Here is a 15,445-nt window from a genome sequence, read left to right as displayed (position 1 = left end):
GTGAGATTACAGAGATGCTGATTGTAGTGTGCCGAGAATTGCAATAGCATGAACTGGATCTAGACAGCGGCTAAGAGGACGCCAGGATACGTGTAGGTCGACAGGAGACGATGAAGTCTAACTGTACTGACCGTCGCCCGCGGTTAGCTGCTCGCTCAAAAGCCACAAGCGTTCTGCAAGGGCAGGGTCTTTCGCATGGTCCACCACATCCTCAAGTTGGCAGTCGCTCAAATACACGCGGTCCGTGACACCGGCCAGCTTGGGATCGAAAGCGGCCACGAGGGTAGTTGCTACGCCTTGATCTTGATTCTTCCAGAACGTGCTTGTGCCCTCAATGATCTTGAGGTCATCTGGTGCCAGGTTCCGGGATAGGTCGGTCCAGATCGCTGGATAAAAATGTGTTAGCAGCGCACGACCTGAGCGCTGTAGTGCTGCAGAACGTACAGCCAGGATGCACCGCAAACGCTCGAATGCCTTCACCGCCATACTTCTTGTTCAGTGACACAGTGTGCAGGATATTTGCTGTCTTAGACTGGCCGTATGCGGTAAACACGTAGTATGGTTTCCCGGAGGCAGGATCAGGCTTCTAAAGATTGATGGTGAGCATGATCAGCAACGCCCTGGTCAAGAGGAAGGGGTCGAACATATCGCACCATGTGTGCTGGGATCCATTCCGCTGGTTGCTCCTCTGGCGGCACTTCACTCCCCTGGAAGTTGTAGTCGTGGAAGCGGATGGGGCTTAAGCGGTATCCTTGGCTTGTAACGTTGACTATGCGTGCCATACTAGGCTCTCTCGGCTGATTGGCTCCGGCGATGATCAGAGGCATCAGCAGTGAGGTGAGCAGATGGTGGCCGATATGGTTCGTGCCGAACTGCAGTTCAATGCCTTCTGCAGTCTCCTTCCGTTCGGACGTGACCACCGCAGCGTTATTGATCAGGACGTCGAGATGGTCAACAGTACTTGCAATCTGCACTGCTGCCTTACGTACGGAAGCTTGGGATGACAGATCCAATTCAATGCAATGCACACGGACACGAGGGGCATACTGGGTGATGCTGTTCGCAACCTCGTCAAGCTTTGCTTTCGTCCTAGACGCCAGTACCAGGCTGTTCGGTTCATGTCGAGCAATTGCTGCCGCCGTGCTTTCGCCTAGCGAATTCGGGGACACGCCTGTGATGAGGACATTCCTGCCCCTTATGCTACCTTGGAAGCGCTCTGCAACCTCAGAGCCACTGGTCTTCTCACCCCAATCCGGTACGGTCGCCATACTGTGCTAAGCCCGACTCCCACTGTCTGTTCGATGGCCACCACATCGAGACGGCCAGCATAGTCATAACTGATCTGCCGGCTTTCCGCGATGTTCTCAATGTCTCGCATATTGCGCAGCAACTGCCGAGACGTGTTACATGCGAGTCATACAGCGGAATACCGCAGCACGGGCCACGTATGTCCCGTGGGGAAAATTGTGGGTCAATATCAGCTCCACTTGGCTGCATGCTCACATGGACAAGCTCAGCTGTGACAGATCTGCGTCTGGACGCCACCTAGGGCTACATGTATGTACATACGCCGATCATTGCACGGGAGTTGCACTGAACGGAATAACACCATGCTGCGAACGATCTATCACGGCGGCACCGTCGTTTCTTGCAACTGCCGCGACACCTGGCTCTCGGCATGGGTAGGCCACATTCCGTGTGAGCTACATCGATACATCGTCGGCTTGGTTCGTGGCCTGCGATTTAGGCTGTGTATGATCACCGCAAGTACTGTAGCTCGTGCCTAAGAAGTTCACTCACTCCTGTTGCAGCATAATTTACCTTGGTAGATACAGCTGTGGACATGGCCGTGGGCGAGGTAACCGCAGGCGAAGCAGTCCTTAACGGCGAGCTTAGCAATGGGGTATTAAACGGTCATGTCAATGGCCATACCAATGGACACACAAACGGCCTAGTGGCCCCCGAAAGGCCATCCTCCGGCATCAAGGTTATTATTGTCGGAGGTAAGCCTCGAACGGCTGGCGTGACGCCTACCGAGTGTCTGCTAACGTCGCTTAGCTGGATTTGGTGGGCTCACAGCAGCTATAGAATGCCATCGCCAAGGTCATACCGTTGAGATGTACGAGTCCTTCAGGGAGCTCAAAGTACTTGGCGACATCATCTCCTTCGGTTCTAACGCTGGCCGCATCTATCGTCGCTGGTTCACATCTTCTGGTGACCGCATCAGTGACCGGTTAGACAAACTCAGCATCAAGCTCCAGAACTATGGCTTCAACAGTAAGTGAACCAATTTAAACTCCCTTCCACATTGTCCTTTGGCACAGCTGACCCTCTTGCCCTCGGTGGTAGTCCACAAATATACTGGCGAACTCATTATGAACCAAAGGACGCCGCCCAGTGACCCCGATGCTCCAGTGTTCAACGGACATCGTGGCGAGATCCACGCCACAGTCTTCAATTACGTCAAGGACGAGCTAGCCATCCCCATCCATCTCGGCTGCCGTATCACGAAGTACTTCGAGACCGAAACCGAGGCCGGCATTGTACTCGACACGGGCGAGCGTGCAACCGCTGACGTAGTCATTGGTGCAGACGGCGTACGTTCCAAGGCCCGCGAGCTCGTGCTGGGTTACGTAGACGCTCCCAAGAGCTCCGGCTACGCAGTCTTCCGTGCTTGGTTCCCAAACACTGACATGCTGGCCGACCCGGAAACACGGCGTTTCTGTGAAAACGGCGACACTTTCAATGGATGGATTGGCCCAGATGTCCATTTCCTATTCTCCACAATCAAAAACGGCAGTGACTGTTGCTGGGTTCTGACGCATGTTGACGAGCACGACATTGAAGAGTCCTGGTCCTTCCCTGGCAAGCTGGAGGACGTGTATAAGGTGTTCGAGGGCTGGGACCCGCTGTGCAAACGCATCGTGTCGAAAACGCCCGAGGACAAGCTTGTGGACTGGAAGCTCGTGTACCGAGACCCGCTACCAAGGTGGGTCAGCGATGGGGGCCGGACGATGCTGCTAGGGGACTCAGCACATCCCTTCCTGCCTACCAGCGCACAAGGTGCAACGCAGGCGATGGAGGATGGCGTGACCATCGCCATCTGCCTTCGTGAAGCCGGCAAAGCAAATATTACGGCCGCCACGCGCGCTTTCCAAGACATCCGCTACGATCGCGTCAAGGCAGTACAAAAGACTGGCGAGACGACGCGAGACGTGAGTACTTGTTTTCCCTTTGTCAGCGTCTGGCAAGGCCATGCTGACCCCATGTCGTGAGCAGATGTGGCACAAGGCAGATTGGGACAAGGTCAAGGCTAATCCGGAAAGCATGGCCATGCCTCGAGAGGACTGGATTCTCGGCCATGATTCAGAGAAGCATGCCGAAGACGTTATCGCGGAGACGTTGCGCAAGTTTTCTTGATTGTCTCATGTTGGTTCGCACATGCATAGCACTGTTGAAGCATTCGGTAGCCGGCTCGATTGGATTTCTGCGGCGTATAATATCATACTGTTTGAGCGCTGGGTTGAGTTACGGAACGGGCCTTCACCCTTCAGTAGACTGCTGCCTCGTGAATGTCTATCTTACACGGTGCCAACTGGACAGCTCGCGTGCGGCTACGCTACACGCAATGTATTGAACCCTAAGTTCTTTCCATAATTCCAAGCCTGTCTGTTAGGCTTAACACGATACTCGCTCCACGAGACGCCTCCCACACGAACGCCAGCCGGTACATAGGCCTGAAATAAGGCTACTATATCTCATGCCTCATAAACCCCTCCATACCCTCCTGATACGGCTCCACACCGCCCACGACACCATTGCCTCCGACTGAATCTCCAGCAGGATCTATACTTAACTTCTCACCTCCTGGCACTGCAATCCGCCTGCCCACAAGCATCTCAGCAAGCTTAGCCTCAGCCTCGCGGACCTTTCGCCTGAAAGAGAGCCGATCGAGGAATACCCGCTGCCGCATACGTTCGACTTCTCGCCGCTCGGCTTGCAATAGCGCCTCCATTTCGCTGAACTGCTGCAGTTTGAGCTCGATCTTCTGGAGTTCGAGGTTCACGGCCGCGGAGACCAAGTTCGTGAGTTGGCGCTCAGTGTTTGATGCTAAAGCTGCTGCGCGCGCAGCTGTGAGGCTTAAAGCTGTGGTGGGGAGGTCGTTCGAAGTCTGTGGCTCGCGCGTGGCAAGTGAAGTGGTATCGTCAACGTCCATTGATTCGGCTCGCTCGCCTTTGATATCTGCCGCTGCCGCTTCGCCTTGGGTTTCCGCTCCTGCGTTCTCTGCGCCCGTGGTCGAGTCGGTCTCTAGCCGCGCCCTGAGACTCCGGCGCATCTCGTCGACGCTCTTGCCGGCCGCTTTCGCAGTGGTGGCAGGATCCGCCAGTCCAGCAAGGAAGCCCATGACGCTCATGACGGGATTGTCAAACTGACTGAACGGCAGTCTCCCACCAGAAAGAAAGGCTAGATCTTGAGCGCCTACTGCGCCCGCATGGGCGTTCGCCGAAGGTGCATCCTCCAGATACTTATCTTCGATCTCGAGCTGCAGAAACTTGAGCACGCACTCTTCTCGTGATCGTGAGCCGACATGGTCTGCGACAGACTCCCAGTTGTCATCGAACATCTCCAAGCCTTCCAGTAGTAGCAAGATCTCTGAATCTGACCACGGTGCTTCTCTGTCACCGAGCGTCCGGTATCGCTCGTTCTCCAGCTTCACATAGTCCGGGGCTGTTGTAGATGAGGGAAAGCGTCCTTCCTGGTAACATAGACTGCACAGATCGTAACGCTGGTCTTTGCTGGGCTTCGGTGTCGCGGCGTTGGTTGGGGGATTTTTGCTGTTGTGGTAACGCACTCTCGTGCAGTCCTTACCACATGAGTAACAAAAGTACTGCTTGTCATCTTGCTTAAGACCTTCTTCGAGGCTCCTGCTTGACTCGCCATTCGCAGTATCTGCCTTAGATAGCGTGACATCCTTGCCTTTGTCGTCGTAGATGTTCCGTCGCACCTCTAGGTTGACATCGGTTCTGCTGGTGGACGCTGCGCGGTCAGTACCTGCATATGGCTTGCCGGCAGTGATTGTGCTGTTAGGCGCGGGTTGGAATGGTTGCAAACCGCGGGGGGTGTCTGCTGTGATGCGGAAATGGCCTGTGAAAGGTGGACCGATGTTAGAAGGGCGTGTGTCTGGGTCGATCTGGCATGGATTAGCTGCACCTCTACATTGGTACATGTTGTCATGCACATACCTGGTAGTTGATCAAGCCCCACTGCTCTAGGAACGCATGGACGCGCATTATTGCGCAAACATCACCAGCCAAGTTTCTTCTGCATGCCGTTACAGTCAAGTACTCGGCGGGGTTCAGCCTGTAAGTATTGACCATGAAGTCTCTGTAATCCTTGTACACCGCAGGCGTCTTGCTGCGGTTGCGGCTGTTGAAGAACTCGGGTAGCGCTTTCCGCTCAATGCTGTGAATCTCATGCATGTCGAACCACGTGCTGTAAGAAGGCAGTATTATAGCGTGGTTCTGATCGATGAGACGTGATCGCGCAGACTGCTCCATAGCGGACTTGGTGATGGTAGGCGCTGCGTCGGTAGGCTCGACTGCGGGGGTGCCATCGCCCATTTCCTCGTCATCAGGTACATCCTCGGCATTGTCCGGTGGCGGGCCTTCAGGCGCATCGAGCGGGTTATCAGATATAGATTGATGTTTTGTGTCCACATCGTCGCCGCCCTCAGCCATGCTTGTGTCCAGGCCTTCGGCTTCCTCGGCCTCCCGCTTGGCTTCTACCTCCTCGTTCTCGCCCGCGATCATCTCATCGGAGGCTTGAGCAGGCGCCTGCGCATCCTCGTCCGCGAAGCTGTCGCTCATCTTACGCTCCCCTCCCCCTCCGGCTGTCAAAGGTTGCGACCTTTCAACTGCCACTCTCTACACAATGTTGCGTGTGACTTGCTTTGCAGTAGCCACTCAGTGATTGATATGCATCAGGCGTCACACTTAGACGTGGTGGGGGAGAAGGTGAGTAACGTTGGCGCATGTGCAATGCCTTCGATGAGGACGTGTCGCAAAGCCGCAGGGCTGGAGCGCGTGTTTCGGCCATAATAGGCCCGTGTGCCGGATATCCCGAGCCTAAGGCCAGAACTCCTTGCACCTCCGCCTGGCGCTGATTCATATGGTCGTTTGCCAGCTGCACACTTGAGCAAACATCTACATAGTCAGACTCTGGACTGCGCATTGAACCTGCACTTCGTGAGAAGCAGTTTGGTGTAACGACATCTTTTAATCGGTAATATTCTCTTCCTCTACTATGTACGATTGACATCCATGAGACAAGACTCGCCAATCGAATAACGCGCTATTCCAAAGCCTTCAGACATGGCAAAGGCCTCCCACACAACGCGCGACGAATACGACTCGCCCATGCTGCTGAGGATGCCTCGCATGGTGCCATCAAGGTTCTGAGTCACTTGCGCATTTCTGTACCACAGCACAGCCAACGCCCTTAGATGGATAAAGGCTGCATCTCTATTGTTCGCCCTTTCTTCCACGACAGCCAGCAGCCAAAGCGCGAGCATCAATGACGCGGATCCCAGATCTGACATCATCTGCTCGAGCATGGCTTTGCGCAGCGTTGAGTAAACGACGCCCAACAGTCGCAGGAACTCCGCTTGTGCACACGACGGCATTACCTGCTGTCTCCGGTCCATCGCAGTATCGCTGTCGTCATGGCGTCCTTGCACGCTGAGTCTCACGGAGCACAGGTCAGAAAGCCGGAAGATCAACACTAAGGGATCCAGAACTGCGAGCATCGAAGGCCACCCACGCCTAGGTTGAAGGCTGACGTTGCAGTCAGACAATCTTCTCTGGGTGGCGAACGTAGCATCCTCTGGGAGACAACACCGGTTAGTCCTATGCCGCTCCAGGGCCCTCCTTGAGACCATCTGCCCACAGTGGTCACATTCGAGCAGATTCCCGTTCGGTCCGTGCTTCTCCTTCGCGTGGCGGTTTCGGATATCTCTTCGACCAAAAGCTTTTCCGCATCCAGAGCACCGGTATCGCAGGCCTTCGTGTTGACTTCTCATATGCCGTCTCAAGCTTTTGTTCGCGCCAAAGCCCTTGCCGCAGACGTGACATTGGGCGCGAGTGCTACTGGTCTCTAAATTGACAGTAGATAGAGGAGTGAGTGGCCGTTTGCAGTACGCAAGGCTAGCTGTCCACGCGCCGGCCGCCCTATCGATATCACGCATCGGACTGCAAGAGGTCGCCACCGATATGATAGCTGACCGTGTGCGGTTTATCGTATCAAAGTCGTTAATGGGCGGCACAACTAGCTCGCCCGCACTGCTGGGCATCGACGGGGGAGGGCTGAAGAGCTCAAAGTCCATCGCATACTGCTCTGTCGGATCGTCGTAAGGATCCGTCGACATCGTGTAATTTTCTAAACACTCTCCGTACAGCATGGTCATCGCTGTGGTCACAATCGCTCACAGTGGCAAGTGCAATCACCAGAATATACAGCTCAATGGCGGGAGTCAGACCTCTGTGGAACGCAATTCGGAGTGTGCGACTTTGAGCAGCTTTGTACCCTTGCAAAAGCACCACCGCAGACATCTTTGATTGACTGTACCTTTCCCAGCCAGAGACAACGGGCTCTGGTATTGTGGTGCCTGCATTGCAGATCTTCGTGGCGGTGCCTGCATGTACATGGCAGCCAATCAGGCGTCACAAAGAGCACCCCACCCAACAAGAGCACCACCACCAAACAACTGATCCATCAAAAGCACAGGATGATAGTAAGGTCTCGCAGGATGGCGCGCACCTCCTTTGAGAGCCAAGCATGCAAATTCATATTGCCATTCTGCATCGCCAGCATATCATCCCATTCCGGGTCTTTATGATAGCGGTGGTGGCGCTCTCGGCCGTAAACACAGTCATCCACTTCACCCGGCCGTCAGCATCATTTCAGGAACCTCCAAGCGCTGCTTCAGCTACCTGGCGCCTTCGAGGTCGAACTCCACATCAGTAATGTGATATACGCGCAGCATAAGCCGTCGAGGTGCACCTGACTATTCAAGGCATTACGAATGCTATTATTGGCAAGACCTCAATACTTCAAGTCACGCCTGTACATGTTGTCGCGCGTAGACGCCAAGTCAACAAATCGTTTCATCCACTTGTCTGGGTGAGCGCCGTATGTGGCTGCACTGGAACAGCCACTATGTGGATGCGCGTCAGACTCCGGCTTCAGTGCCAAAAGGGAAACAGCGTGTGCTGACAACACCACGGCAGTGGTCTCCCATAGAGTCGCCGCTCACGGGCGCGCCTACCACCTATACCAGTCTTCTCCCAGTCCCAAATAGGTGAGCAGTGTTCACAAGGGAACGTCGTGGTGGGCCCAGCGCAAAACACCAATCAACAGCTTTTGCTCTTCTGGTACAATGCATCTATCACAGGTATAAGCACGCCCTTTCCTCTGTCTTTGACATTGTTTACTATTGACGCTTGCTCTTCCTCTCCTCCCGTCGTTCTCATTCCGCCCGCGAACTTTTCCGCCGACGACCATGCCCGTTGCGAACAAGCTCGCTCATGGCATCGATGAGGTCGATATCATCATCTGTGGAGGTAAAGCCCAAAGTATGAATCATTGTTCCGATTCTCACTGTACTCCAGGAGGTCTCGCAGGCTGTGTTGTCGCTGGACGTCTTGCAGCCGCCGACCCTCAACTCTCGATCTTGGTCATCGAAGGGGGCGCAAACAACGCGGACAACCCTCTTACCCGAACGCCTGCTCTGTTCCCAGCCAACCTTGTGCCTAACAGCCGGACAGCGTTGTGGTATAAGTCAGAGAGAAGCGATGCACTTGCGGGCAGAGAATGCCCCATATTGACAGGCGGCGTACTCGGAGGGGGCAGTAGTATTAACGTCATGCTGTAAATGGCAACGAATCTCGCAGGTCAAGATGCGTATGGGCTGATGCGCTGTTAGGTACTCGCGAGCCCACAAGGGTGACTTTGACGATTGGGACGTGCCAGGTTGGCGCATGGACGATATGATACCATACATGCGAAAGGCAAGGGCCCGATGCTCCTCCGCGTCACATGACATATAGCTGATGTGCTGTTCAGACTGAGACGTACCATGGCCCTGGGAAGATGGACACGCACGGTTCTTCCGGGCCCCTGCACATACGTCCCGGACCGGTATGGTGCAAGAGAAGCGGAGAAGATATTCTGAGCGCTGTTCAAGATGTCGGCTTCTCAGTGGTGAACGATCTCCAGGATCCTACTACTGGCGATCTCGGCTTTGCGCCCAGTCTCACCACGATTGGCGCAGATCAGCTACGGCTTGACGCCGCTACGACCTATCTTCATTCACTACTACGGGACGGTAAGCACCTGAATCTCCACGTCTTGTGCGAGAGTAAGGTCAGCCGTATTCTGTTCGATGACAGCAAGCGTGCGGTCGGCGTCGAGTACACGCCGAATCCGGATTTCCAAATCGCATCCACTGCGACAGCACGACCGCGCATGACTGTGAAAGCGCGCAAAATGGTCGCCCTATCCTGCGGTGCGCTGGGTTCGCCTCTTGTGCTTGAGCGCAGCGGAATTGGCAGCGAGAAGGTTCTAGCCGAAGCGAATGTGCCTGTCGTGGCTGCTGTGCCGGGCGTTGGAAGCAACTACCAGGACCATAACCTCGTAACATGGTCATACAAAACACACCTGAAACCTGAAGAGACGTTAGATGGCTTGTTGAGCCAACGCATGTCCGCCGAAGAGGCCGGCAAAGTGGGCTTGCTGGCCTGGAGCGCTACTGACATACATGCAAAGATCCGTCCCACGGAGGCAGAAGTCGACATGCTAGGACCGAAGTTCCGCAGCGCGTGGGAGAAGGATTTCTGTGCCAAACCATGGAAGCCATCCGTACTTATAGCAACTGCGAATGCGTAAGTAGCCAAGAAGCTCATGAAAATAAGGCAGCAAATCGCTAACCTTCCTAGCTTTCCCGGTGATCCATCGCTTGTACCGGCCGGTAAGCAGGCAATATGCATTTGCACTCAAAGATGTCTATGACACAGCTGACCTTCCTACCCGTTTGTTTTAAGGTCAGTACTTCTCGATGACCGCCTACACAGCCTACCCACAAGCTCGTGGCAGCATACACATCACAGGACCGGATTGGGAGGATGCACCCAAATTCCGCACCGGGTTTCTCGAAAATGATGTTGATGTAAAACACTTGGTCTGGGCATACAAGAAGTGCCGCGAGATCATGCGCCGAACCACCATGTACCGTGGAGAGCTGGCGCAGGTCCATCCAAAATTCCCTACTGGCTCAAAAGCAGCGTTGATCGAGACCGATGAACCACTCACCTCGCAAGGCAACGTGACCGACCTTACATATAGTGCGGAGGATGACCAAGCCATAGAGCAAGATCTGCGGGAGCGCGTGGGCACGACGTGGCATTCGATGGGCACATGTAGGATGGGTCCACAAGATGAAGGCGGCGTGGTGGACGAGCGTTTGAATGTATACGGCGTGAGGGGTCTCAAGGTCATCGATCTGAGCATTCCGCCTCGGAATGTGGGAGCCAACACCCAAATGACCGCTTATGCCCTTGCGGAGAAGGGCGCAGACATTCTACTCCACGAGCTCGGCTTGGTCCAAACAGAAGTATAGTCGGCCACGGTTGCGGTCGATGATCGATGCGCGGGTTGTACGGGATTAGATTGGACTGCTCACCGTTTTGGAAACTGCGGCATACTCTAAGTCGCGAAATCTGACCGCTTGTTAGCTACCGCGGCGCAAACTTGCGAATCCCGTCGCAAAAAGCCGCAACTTGACAGCCCCAAGCTTCTTCCTTATCAATGCCCGTGCTCAAAGCTGCGACAGGGCTGATGTGATTGTGTCCAAGAATCCAGTCAACAGCTAGGGCGCCTCGACCTGCACTGTCAGTCAACCCTAACCACTCCTTCACGAATCTGTCCCGAGGCTTAAGTATCTCGTCCTCCGGGTCAAGGTCTGCGTCTAGGACAAGCAATCTCACTCCCGCTTTCACAAAGTCAAAAGGCGCTGACTGCTTGGCGGCTTTCAGGAGGCCAAGAGGGCTGTTTGCTTGGTAGTCGCCGAAGTACATCTCTAATGTTTCCGTACGGTCCGAAGTTGCAGTCTCGAAGTCGAATGGCACTGCTAGGAGTATTGCACCTCTGAGCCTGACATCGCTGCCTGTGAGGACTTGGTGTCGGGTCTTTGAAAAGTCGGAGTGAAGTAGGAAGGTAGACAAATGAATCCCACCAGCTGAATTGCCCATGAGGAAAAGATCAATGGGACAACTGTCGGAGACTTGATCTTTGTTCTTCACAATCCATTCCGCGGCTAAGGCGACGTCCTGACCACCAGAAGGGAACTTTGCGCCATGCGACATCAAGCGGTAGTCGATTATCACAACGGTATAGCCGAACTTTGAGGCAAAAAAGGCCCCAACATTAGCGTAGACGAGTTCGTTGCCAAACATGGATAATGTTCTGGATCCGTTGACCAGACCACCACCGTATTCGAACATGAGCACTGGTCGCCGCCCGTCGATGATGCTGGGTTTGGACGGCGAGTAGACATCCAAGACCTGTCGTTCGTGCTGCCCATACTGATGAGTAGACTTTGGTGTAGCCTTAATGTGGCCGGCGTTCTTTTGTAGTAGAGGGTCATAGAGCTTGAAGGTTGGTATGACCACGTTTTGGATGGCGGTACCCAGCTCGGGTAGGTGGTCCATCTTCACTGTTGGGCCTGGCTGATTGTCCCAACAAGGGTATATAGCGAGGAAGAAAGATCAAGGTAACAAAATGGCCGTGCCTACGTTAGATTTCAACAGAGGTCTTCACCTCCACTTCTACGCAATCCCGGCCTTCATGGGCAAATTTAGCGGCAGTTGTCTGGAGTGCCGCGTACCTTCCGGAGTCGTAGGAGACCCGCGACCGAGACCAGAAGGAATACAAGGGTGAACAAAGATCGTTGGTGGCGGCCACCAGAACTGAACGTCATCCATACTCCGCCATGAGTTCGACGGATAGCATACATGAAACGGACACACTTCGAACCGCTGCCGAGCTCTAGACCCGTGAGGGCCCGAGTGGGGAAAACGAGGGCTTCGGTTCGACATCTTCCGGCCAGCCGGACATCAGCCCCTCCAGCACAGCAGAGTGCATAACTCTTAGGCGCGTAGTGTGGTACCGCTTGATCAGACGGACGTAGGTGGGGGTCATTGATGGCACCTGCATTCAAAGGACTGCTGCCCGCCATGCTGTGCAACGTGCCACCACCTACCGGATTTCTACTTTCCCCCGGCTATCTCTTGACGGAAGATGTCTCCTCTTCAGAATGGCATAGATGGCGTGAATGGCAATTCGCAAGTTCTGCCAACGACTGAGCTACCCATTGGCAAACCCGGGCAAGCATATACGATATCATCCCAAGACGGCGAGATTATTTACATCCCACTGTCCAAGTCTGCGACTCGACTACTGATTACCGGTAAAGAGACCGATAATGCCTTCGCCATCGTCGGCAGTGGCGGTAGTCAAGGCGACCCGATTGGCTTTCATTACCACAATGAGGCCCACGATGTGTTTCTTTGCTTGCAAGGCAAGATCAACGTCTGGGCTGGCGATCAATGTCGCACTATGGAGCCTGGGGACTTCGCCAGTGTGCCACCGGTACGATCGCCAGATACCATACCCTTAATCCCGCTAGAATTGCTGATGAAGTGATAGGGGGCAATACATCAGTATCAAATCCTTGGGCCCCATTCCGAGATGATCGGACTCATCGTCCCTGGCGGCTGGGAGGAGTTCTTCCGCTCTATTGGCGATCCGTACTCCGGCCCAATGTGGCCAATAAATGACGACCGAAATTTTTTCGAGGTGATGCTTCCTAGATTGAAAGCAGCGACTGAGCAGTTCGACATGGTTCCGTGTCCACAGCACAAACAGTTCGATCCACAGCCGTGGTCAGCGAACGACAACCATCTACCGAACGGCGCCGAACCATTTTTCCTGCGTAATGCTTCCGGTCCAGCGTATGAGCTGGGTGGCACGATCTGCCGACCATTGATTACGACTGCACAATCGCGAGGCAAGTTCGCAATTGCGGGTATCGAAAGCTCGAATCAGTACCATCAGCAAAGCATCTTCGCAGAAAGCAAGGCGGCCTTAAGCTTCACCGAAGTCCACCATGCCTTCCTAGTCACCGAGGGCTCGGTTGAGGTGTGTGTAGATCACGCGGCACCGTCGAAGTTGGCTGGCGGCGATGTGATCTATATCCCAAAAGGCGCGGCCTTCAAACTACGCACAACCTCGCGCTTCAGCAAGATGTATGCATTTGCTTCTGGCGCAGGCATTGTCGAGTTGCTATGCGAAGCAGGGAAGGCGTATGAGCATTCCGCGTTGCCAGAGAAGGCTGGTGCGTACGAGATGGAATCAATAAAGGCGCTGGAGGATCGGTTGAAGTTCCATGTGCAGTAATTCGCACAGTGCAGCTGGTTACACCGTCATAGACTGGTCGTACGTGCTCAAGCTGACAACCTTGCTTTTCCATCGTCGTCGCTCCCGAAATTACTGCTGCAGTGGCTCGAAGACATGCCGACTGTCACGGGCCCTCATCGACATTTGAGGAGCTGCTAGTGGGTCGAATGCAGATTATAGCGCTGCATTCAGACGCGCAAGGATCAGTACACAACGCTAGAGGTATCTCAACGCTGTATGCGTTACGCTTCAAACGCTCCATAAGTCTGCATGACTTGGACGGTGGCTGGGGCCGTCTCACGGTATCATGAAGTTACTTGAACCCGGTAGTGGATCATCGATCGGGAAGGTGCTTCTTGACGTCGAAATTTCCCTGCCCTCGCTGCCGTCGCCCGACGTTCTTGTCCTCTTCCGTGTTGGACTGTACGCTTCGAGTTGTGCAATCCGCTTCTCCATCTCCGCAATGCGATCTCGCGCCATATCAAGCTCCGCTTTCAGCCTGTCATTCTCCTCTTCTCGCACTTTTTCCGCTTGGCGTGCGCCTCGTTCGGTACTTTCCAGCTCGGCGACTCTGCCTCTGAATAGACCATTGATTACTTCCAGCTCGCTTACTCTTGTCTTCAGATGGCCGTTCTGAGCGGCAAGGCCCTCATAGGACAGTGCTGTCTCGAGCTGGCTCGCGCCGTTCAAAGACAGTTGCGATGGCGACGGCTGGCGGTATGCTGGCAATGATGGGGAGACGAATTCGCCACCAAGTGTGACGGTGTCGAAGATGTGCTGTGGCGCGATGTTCGGGTTTTGGCTTAGATTTGGAGTTCCACTCCGTGATAGATGGCCTGGTGAGGGTAACCTCACCGGTGCATCTCCAACCGGTGGTATCGCATGTGGGAGCGGATGCAACCCGCCGGCGGAGGCGACGCTTGGATGCGCAGCTGCTAGACCACCTGCGTGTTGCTGCGGCGGTGGTTGTTGGAACACTGCGCCATCTTCACCATCGCGTTTCTTCTGGCTACTTTTCACGCGGTTGCGGCTCTTAATTACGTCCGTTTTGAGCGAGATGGGCCGTGGGCGGCCATGCAGTTTCAGGAACAAGCCACAAGCGTTGCACAGCACCGAGCCTGACTCGTCGCGCCGCCATAGTGGGGTTGTCGACGTGCCGCAGTTTTGGCAGACCGGCTGGGAGTGTGTCAGCGGAGCTTTCACACATCTCTATGGAGGATCGCGCGTGGAGGTGGAGCGCGTTGTTATCGATATCGGATGCGAAGCTCGGGATCCGCACTTTATGCGCGCGCGAAGCAACGATCAACGACTTACCGGACCTTGTTGGTTTCCTCCCGCAGTCGCTGGTGGCGCGTATTGCACGCCATTCATTATTGTGCTGTTCGGTGTAGACGATCGTGTGCTGTGTGGGGGTTGTCAGTCGAATCGCGGCAGGCACGCAAGTGACGATAAGGAGATCGCACTTCTTGGCGATCGCTCGCTAGCGTCGCTCTCGGCAGTGTAGGCGCATGTCGCCAGCAACTTGTCTGTTTCCGTTTCTTTCACTCACCTTGCACTACTGCTCGTTGGCGCTGCAGGGAAACTTGCTGCCAACGACGCCAATGTAGACAATGCTGGCAATACCGTATCTGCTCCTTCTGTGCCGAAGCTAAATGCCGCGCCTGCCTGCTGTTGGACGAGAGGTCTGCGTGTTTCTGACGTTGTGGAGGGATTGGAGCGGTATGAGGCGCTCAGGGCGGGGATGTCCCTCGTGGTATTAGGCGGACCGGCAAAGGGGACGCTGGCAGGCTGGAAGTGCTGTATGCTCGTAGAGGCGAAAGACAGCATTGAAGCGGTTGTGTTAATGGACGCGTTTGCTCCTTCAGATGCGATGGAGGCGTGCTTGGTGAAAGTGGTGCAAAAGGGAGGATCTAGGATCTGTCCTTACAGCGGCTTC

General features: G+C 54.7%; 8 protein-coding genes across 8 annotated transcripts; 3 read left to right on the top strand and 5 right to left on the bottom strand.

Moving 5' to 3' along the window:
• Nucleotides 1-43: 43 nt before the first annotated feature.
• On the bottom strand, nt 44-1,301 carry BAUCODRAFT_107977 (uncharacterized protein). Its single transcript, XM_007678290.1, has 3 exons — nt 654-1,301; nt 445-586; nt 44-386 (listed from the first exon to the last, which is right to left on the bottom strand). The coding sequence occupies exons 1-3, from the start codon at nt 1,266-1,268 to the stop codon at nt 118-120; spliced, it is 1,026 nt and encodes a 341-aa protein (XP_007676480.1). The 5' UTR covers nt 1,269-1,301; the 3' UTR covers nt 44-117.
• A 236-nt stretch (nt 1,302-1,537) lies between these two features.
• On the top strand, nt 1,538-3,711 carry BAUCODRAFT_130994 (uncharacterized protein). The gene is made up of 4 exons (XM_007678289.1): nt 1,538-2,003; nt 2,059-2,277; nt 2,350-3,215; nt 3,280-3,711. The coding sequence occupies exons 1-4, from the start codon at nt 1,844-1,846 to the stop codon at nt 3,418-3,420; spliced, it is 1,386 nt and encodes a 461-aa protein (XP_007676479.1). The 5' UTR covers nt 1,538-1,843; the 3' UTR covers nt 3,421-3,711.
• A 40-nt stretch (nt 3,712-3,751) lies between these two features.
• BAUCODRAFT_70305 (uncharacterized protein) lies at nt 3,752-5,738 on the bottom strand (the record flags this gene model as incomplete). The annotated part of the gene is made up of 2 exons (XM_007678116.1): nt 3,752-5,191; nt 5,244-5,738. The coding sequence occupies 2 exons, from the start codon at nt 5,736-5,738 to the stop codon at nt 3,752-3,754; spliced, it is 1,935 nt and encodes a 644-aa protein (XP_007676306.1).
• A 541-nt stretch (nt 5,739-6,279) lies between these two features.
• On the bottom strand, nt 6,280-7,849 carry BAUCODRAFT_33706 (uncharacterized protein). Its single transcript, XM_007677877.1, has one exon. It carries the CDS (start codon nt 7,460-7,462, stop codon nt 6,302-6,304), a length of 1,161 nt encoding a protein of 386 aa, XP_007676067.1. The 5' UTR covers nt 7,463-7,849; the 3' UTR covers nt 6,280-6,301.
• Nucleotides 7,850-8,557: 708 nt separating this feature from the next.
• On the top strand, nt 8,558-10,672 carry BAUCODRAFT_122385 (uncharacterized protein; the record flags this gene model as incomplete). The annotated part of the gene is made up of 6 exons (XM_007678288.1): nt 8,558-8,618; nt 8,667-8,925; nt 8,981-9,065; nt 9,121-9,938; nt 9,993-10,024; nt 10,098-10,672. The coding sequence occupies 6 exons, from the start codon at nt 8,558-8,560 to the stop codon at nt 10,670-10,672; spliced, it is 1,830 nt and encodes a 609-aa protein (XP_007676478.1).
• Nucleotides 10,673-10,675: 3 nt separating this feature from the next.
• Nucleotides 10,676-11,930, bottom strand: BAUCODRAFT_472781 (uncharacterized protein). The gene has a single exon (XM_007678287.1). The coding sequence runs from the start codon at nt 11,760-11,762 to the stop codon at nt 10,788-10,790; it is 975 nt and encodes a 324-aa protein (XP_007676477.1). The 5' UTR covers nt 11,763-11,930; the 3' UTR covers nt 10,676-10,787.
• Nucleotides 11,931-12,057: 127 nt separating this feature from the next.
• Nucleotides 12,058-13,658, top strand: BAUCODRAFT_472790 (uncharacterized protein). The gene is made up of 2 exons (XM_007678286.1): nt 12,058-12,702; nt 12,760-13,658. Exons 1-2 carry the CDS (start codon nt 12,352-12,354, stop codon nt 13,507-13,509), a joined length of 1,101 nt encoding a protein of 366 aa, XP_007676476.1. The 5' UTR covers nt 12,058-12,351; the 3' UTR covers nt 13,510-13,658.
• BAUCODRAFT_472800 (uncharacterized protein) lies at nt 13,658-15,095 on the bottom strand. Its single transcript, XM_007678285.1, has 3 exons — nt 14,973-15,095; nt 14,824-14,911; nt 13,658-14,685 (listed from the first exon to the last, which is right to left on the bottom strand). The coding sequence occupies exons 2-3, from the start codon at nt 14,878-14,880 to the stop codon at nt 13,807-13,809; spliced, it is 936 nt and encodes a 311-aa protein (XP_007676475.1). The 5' UTR covers nt 14,881-14,911; nt 14,973-15,095; the 3' UTR covers nt 13,658-13,806.
• Between the last annotated feature and the right edge of the window lie 350 nt (nt 15,096-15,445).

Source organism: Baudoinia panamericana (assembly GCF_000338955.1).
Source record: "Baudoinia panamericana UAMH 10762 unplaced genomic scaffold BAUCOscaffold_6, whole genome shotgun sequence".
NCBI classification, from domain to species: domain Eukaryota; kingdom Fungi; phylum Ascomycota; class Dothideomycetes; order Mycosphaerellales; family Teratosphaeriaceae; genus Baudoinia; species Baudoinia panamericana.
This window is presented reverse-complemented; position numbering and strand designations above follow the sequence as displayed.